Source organism: Cricetulus griseus, chromosome 7 (assembly GCF_003668045.3).
Source record: "Cricetulus griseus strain 17A/GY chromosome 7, alternate assembly CriGri-PICRH-1.0, whole genome shotgun sequence".
NCBI classification, from domain to species: domain Eukaryota; kingdom Metazoa; phylum Chordata; class Mammalia; order Rodentia; family Cricetidae; genus Cricetulus; species Cricetulus griseus.
This window is the reverse complement of record NC_048600.1, coordinates 87,575,673-87,582,182: the sequence shown is the minus strand read 5'-3', so window position 1 is coordinate 87,582,182 and position 6,510 is coordinate 87,575,673. Positions and strand designations below refer to the sequence as shown.

Below are 6,510 nucleotides of genomic sequence, written 5' to 3'. Positions count from 1 at the left end.
AAATATATATATAATCTCCCAACATGTCCTCTTTTCTGTCTAAATAAAAAGAAAGGTTTTAACTATAACATAGTAAAATTATACATAACAAAAATAGTTATCAAGCAGGAACTATCCTTAACAATATTTAGTCCATTAACATTTGGTGAAATTTAAAGAAAATGTTCTATCATCTATCCTATCTTTGTGAATCTAAAGTTTTATATGTAACTTATCTTTTATCATAACTAAGGAAAGCCATAACCAAAACTATCTGTCTTCAACTACATCAAAGACCTCAGAAGGATAATATATAAACTCTAGAATTGACAGAGACATCTCACTGCCTGGACAGTCACCCAAAGCTCCTCTGTAATGTTGGGGCATCCATCTTCAGCCCATAGGCCATCGTGTGTCTGCCAGACTTTTCAGTGAAATAAGGAATTTTAAACTGTCCACTTGTATTGGCACTTTATCAGACAGTTTTCTCTGTGGCCTGAAGAATGTCTGACAGACTTCCATGAAGCAGTAACCCTGCAGGGCTATTCCATCTTGTTTTGGCAAGTTCAGCAGTCTCTTTCCTGTGGGTCCTGAATGTCCAGTTTATACAGCATACAGTCAAACAGTCTCAGCAAGAGCAGTTTCTTGACCAAATGGCTATTTCTATCATGTTGAAGGCAAACTCCATAACAAGCTTCTTTGATGCCCATCTTCCTCTCTGGTTTAATTGGTGTTGCCAGGAGCAGTTGTGTCTCATTGTCATGAAAAACCCTAATAAACCATTTTAAATGTCATTTTCTGTAGATCTTTGAAAGGTTTGGAGAATATCTATCCATTTAACATATATCTTTGTATATCTGGAAAACCTACCTAACATAAGTTTTGACTACTGCAGGTGACTATATATAATCTGTATTTAATTATACATTACATTTTAAATGAGCTGTATAAACACAAAAACTAAACAAGAGTAGAAATATAACAAAATTGACCATAAGTTTGTATTAATAAACCAAGACCCATACTAATGCAAAGTATTTATTTCTATATCATATTCTCCTTTTTTCTTTAGAAAGAAATTGACTGTGATGATTATCCATTTATAACCAGGCCATTTAAATGAAAACAGTATCTGAGAATTTGTGCATAGTTCTCTCCAAATTGCTCCCTGCTGTTTTCAGGTGCTGTTGATCCTAAGGGGATCCTGAGAAACCCCAGAAACTGGGCCAAATCCTGGCTGTAGTACTCTGAGGCTACATCATCTCAGCTGTTTTGGATGTTGAATCACCTGGGTCACTGCTTCAGGGGGTCTTATTTGATCAAACCCTATTAGTTTGGAAAGCATCCACAGCTTTTCATCTTCTGTGCAAACAAAAACAACATGTTTTTTTTTTTTTTTTTCCCAAAGTAACATATCCTTAGACTTAACTTTTGAAGTCAAGGCACTTTCAAAATATATAGGTTGGATTAATTCAACAACACTTTTAATCAAATTCTTTTTTTTTTTTTTTTTTGAGACAGGGTTTCTCTGTGTAGCTTTGGAGCCTATCCTGGCGCTCACTCTGGAGACCAGGCTGGCCTCGAACTCACAGAGATCTGTCTGCCTCTGCCTCCCGAGTGCTGGGATTAAAGGTGTGTGCCACCAACGCCTGGCTCAAATTCTTTTAGTAGTTGTTGCTCCTTCCTCAGCAGTCAAACAATTCAAAAACAACACAATAACATACAGTATCCAGACTCTCTGTGTACTTTCTGTTGCTCTTTGCTGCACCTTCAGGCAATGAACACGATCCACCAAACTCAACAAAACCACATGGAGTTTATTGGGAAATGGAGCAAAGGGAGGGGTAGGTGTTAACCGATCAGGAGCAGAAATGGAGGAGAGAGAGAGAGAGAGAGAGAGAGAGAGAGAGAAGAGAGAGAGAGAGGAGAGAGGGGAGGGAGGGAGGGAGGGAGGGAGGAGGGAGGGAGGGAGGGAGGGAGGGAGGGAGGGAGGGAGGGGGGAGGAGGGAGGGAGGGAGGGAGGGAGAGACAGAGAGAGAGAGAGAGAGAGAGAGAGAGAGAGAGAGAGAGAGAGAGAGAGAGAGAGAGAGCAGGCAGGAGACTCTTGCTTATACAGGGAATGGGAGCAGTTTAGAACGAGTCTCAGCAGTTGGGACTGTTGAAACGGGAGTCATGTAGCTGCTGCTGCTGGCCCAGTTCCACATGGCTCCAGTTCCACCCACATGGTTTTTGCATGCAGAGTCCTTATGCAGCCACCCAATGCATGCACAACACAACCATGCTGGTTTCTGCATGCAGAGTCCTTATGAAGTCACCTAATACATGCACAATGCAGCCATGCAACTTTTGACAGCTGTCCGTGAGGAGCGATCAAAGATGGATCCTGGGGCGAGGGAAGGTAGCCAGGAGAAGACAGATCCCTGGAAGGGAGGAAGCCCGAGGATTAGAGAGGCCCTGTGACCAGTAAAGGTTTTCTAAGGAGAAGGCACAGGCCCAGGAGAATGCTGGCACAAAGTGACAGGCAGGTGCTGAGGTGAAACCACCGGGGAAGGAGAAGGAGAGGAGTTAGGAGCAGGAACAGGGCCAGGTTGCCTAAGACCTGGGGAGAGGGAGAAGCTAGGATAGTAACACTTTTCAACTTTATGTGGTTTTCTTTTTCTTAAAAAAACTCCATTTCTTTATTTTTACTTTTATTTTTTTGTTTTTTGAGACAGGGTTTCTCTGTGTACTTTTAGTTGAACACACTCTGTATACCAGGCTGGCCTTGAAATCACAGAGATCTGCTTGCCTCTGCCTTCTGAGTGCTGGGATTAAAGGTGTGTGCCACCACACCCAGCTACTCTATTTCTTTTTTAAGGATTTTCTCTATTCTTTTTCTTTTCTCTCCCAAGCCTACATATATTTTTTGACACATTGTAAAACATTTAGAGGTTTTCTTCATCTGAATCTGTCTTTACTGTATATCTTTATTTCTTTCTGACCACAGGAGTCTTTAATATGCATGGCTAAGAGTAAAGTGACAGCTAGACCCATTCTATTCCTTGGCTTTCTGAGAGTCTAGGCTTTATGGTCTAGATTCATGTCATCACCAAGAAGCATGCTGCCCCCAGCTTCTCGTAAACACCATTTAGTTGTTTGGTTGCAGGGCCTCTTAAAAGAGCCCTGCAGTTTTTGCTGCTAACACTGAGTCAGGAAAGCCTCTCTTAAAGGAGTCGAAGCTTCTGCTTGCCTCTAGCAAACAGAGCTCACCCAAGAAAATGCTGCTACCAAGAAGCCATGCTTGCCTCTGTTCCTTTGTGTTTAGAATCCCTTTTTAAGCCTTTATCACATTTTACATGGAAATTCTGGCCCTATGTGTGGGCGCCATATATTAGTTACTTTTTTCTTGTTGTGATACCATGTCTAAGGCAAACTTCCATTAGGAGTTTATATGTGTACAGATGTGGTTGCTCAGGTCACTAGGTGGGAAGTGACATCATAAACCAACACATATAATAATAGGCATAGGTCAGACTTAGGAAAAACAGAAGAGTTCAAGATTCTTCACCTTGAGATTTAACTGCCATAGGTATCCAACTGGAGCTGTCTTCTGGGTATATGAAAAGAGCAACTGGGAACTCTGGAGGAAGGTCTAGGATTCTCATGGATATGTAGGGGTTAACAGAAGATATAGGAGGTAGGATTGGTTTCTACGAGAATACTCAGCAGAGAAAAGGAATCCACCATAGCTGGAAGCCTGCTCCATACCATACTGATGCTAAGGGTTTAAAAAGACCAGTGGCCCGCTTTTGTTCTGAAGTGGGAGAAAAGGAAAAGAAATTATAGAATCATATAGTCTTCTATCATACAGGGGTTCAGTTCATCTCATTCTGTGTGGTATGGAAGATGATTGAGCTCCACTTTCCACCTGCAAAACAAATCAGGTTACTGTGTCTATTTCTCCTTTTATGGTAAATAAAATAAACACAGCTATAAAGTTTTTAAATCCAAAATTCTAGAAGTGCAAATAAACATATGGGCAGCATCCTTACCACCTGAACTTTCTACCAGTCTCTATCTTCTTGCCTTATTACTGGAGAGAACGAATTACAATCCTTGGGTATAACAATTCCCAAGAAAATCCAAAATACAATTCTGTAGTAACAGTGTTGAAAAATCTATTTAAGGACAGATTACATATTCATGAAAATTAGGATGGGGAGAACACTAAATATAATATTGTGTGAAATGGCATATGTGGAAAATATTAGCACATATCTGAGAGAGTGGAATGTGTGGATATTTCTGAATATTGAACCCAGATTGTGAAGCATGTTTAAAGATGATTAAATAGCAAAGTCAGAGTTCTGAACAAAATAATAATATCCAGGACACATTTTAATGATGTAAGAAATAGAGATGTCATTTTAGAAAACTATTACATAAAAGTTCTTAAACAATAGTTTTCTAAATCACAAGGACATCAAGTCACAGTGGGGTCCCTAGTTAAATAGACATTTTTGAATAATTGAATAATATTCATGTTTTTGAATATTTAATAATTATATAGAATGTTCCATTAATAAAATAGTCAAGAAATGCTAATATTAATATCTATATAGCTATCTGATTTTATTATGAAACATCTAAAAGGTGATTATCATAGTCCGAACAGACTTTTCTTTTGAAACACTCTTTTTAGGGCTCCTTTCATGTCTCTGTTCCTCAGACTGTAGATGAAGGGGTTCAACATGGGAGTCACCACTGTGTACATCATAGACATGACAGTGTCCTTCATGGTAGAGTTATTAGCAGATGGACATAAGTAGAGGCCAATAATTGTCCCAAAGAACAGTGACACCACAGACAAATGAGAACCACAAGTGGAGAAGACTTTGTGGACGCCTCGAGTTGATGGGACCTTGAGAATGGAGGAGACAATTTGTGCATAAGATCCTATGATGAGTAGGAAAGGAAGTACAACAACAAGTCCTCCTATGATCAATACCACCAGCTCATTAATGTGAATATCAGAGCAGGCCAGCTTCAGTAGTGCTGACAGATCACAGAAAAAATGGGGAATCACGTTGTTTTCGCAGAAAGACAATCTAGTTAAGAGCAAAGTGTGCAACATGGCATGTGATGCTGTCAGCACCCAGGACAGCAGCACCAGACTCACGCAGAGCTTGGGGCTCATGATGCTGGTATAATGAAGAGGGAAGCAGATGGCCACATAGCGGTCATAGGCCATGGCCACAAGGAGGAAGCTCTCAAGATCTCCAAAAAACAAAAAGAAATATGTTTGTGCCAGGCAGCCTGCATAGGGGATGAATGGAACTTGACTTTGCATGTTGTGCAGCAACTTGGGCATTGTGACAGAGGAAAAGCAGAGGTCAGAGAAGGACAAGTTGCTGAGAAAGAAGTACATGGGTGTGTGGAGATGGGAGTCCAGTAGGATGAGGATGATGATGAGCAGGTTCCCCAGGACGGTGGTGAGGTACATGGTCAGGAACAGGGCATAGAACAGGTGCTGTTGCTCTCGGGGGATGGGCAGGCCTAGGAGGAGGAACTGAGAGATGACAGTTTGATTGCCTTCAGACATGATCTTTCTGGAATATCTGTAAGGAAAATAGTAGGATCCCTCAAAATTTTCAAATGAAATGAATATATATCTAAGAGAAGTCATCAATTTTATCACTATACCCAAATTGCAAAAATTTCTATAGACATAATGACATAATTCTTTTGTAAAACTTCCATACTTCAGTATTACATCCATTAAATTATACTTTTATTTATTGTTTGTTTTACAACCTGACTTCAGTTGTAAAGCCTCCCTTTCCTCCCCTCCTTAAATTCTCTCCATGTTATTTCTTCTACTCCTTGACTGTAAACAGTCTCAAATTATGGTTCTACACATATCTCAATGGAAATATCATTCATTTGAATGGCTAAAATTACTATTAAAGACTCAGGTTGTATTTCTGTCTTATCCTATAAAACTCTACTAAGGATGAATGTTTTTTTCCAAGAGTATGCTGAAAGCATTGACCACACAGCAGATTCCAAATAAAGCTTCCATATTTATCCTGTTCCTTTGCTTACTCAACCTCCTTCATTCTCTCATACCAGTAAAAGGAATCCATGATCAAAGCAGAAATCAGAGTTTTATTTCATTCATTCTTTTATTTTACTATCTATACCCCATGAAGTAAAACTCATAGGCCCTAAACTTAATCTTTGCTTAATTCACCTTTGTCCTAAATATTACTACCCTAGACAAGGGTATCATCCTCCTAGGACTATTGAAACCACCTCTCATTTCACCTCCCTCGTTTTGAGCTTCAGTATTCTTCACAAATGGCTTTCTTTCACTCTTTACATGTAAAGTGGAAATCTATTCATCCTTCCTTGATGAATGAGTTGTTGGTGGGATTCTCACTACTCGTAAGATGAAAGCTATATTTCTCTCAGGGGAACATTTGACATTACAGTGCTCAATCTTCCCTACCTCCACAGTTGTATTTGCTCACACAGTGACTCTTGCATTCC

At 39.9% G+C, this 6,510-nt stretch overlaps 1 protein-coding gene across 1 annotated transcript; it reads right to left on the bottom strand.

Moving 5' to 3' along the window:
• Positions 1–4,618: 4,618 nt before the first annotated feature.
• Positions 4,619–5,560, bottom strand: LOC100765576 (olfactory receptor 1468). Its single transcript, XM_027426150.1, has one exon. It carries the CDS (start codon positions 5,558–5,560, stop codon positions 4,619–4,621), a length of 942 nt encoding a protein of 313 aa, XP_027281951.1.
• Between the last annotated feature and the right edge of the window lie 950 nt (positions 5,561–6,510).

Bases quoted from the DNA above. Each gene is read 5' to 3' on its own strand.
- LOC100765576 (XM_027426150.1), bottom strand. From the start codon at position 5,560: ATGTCTGAAGGCAATCAAACTGTCATCTCTCAGTTCCTCCTCCTAGGC.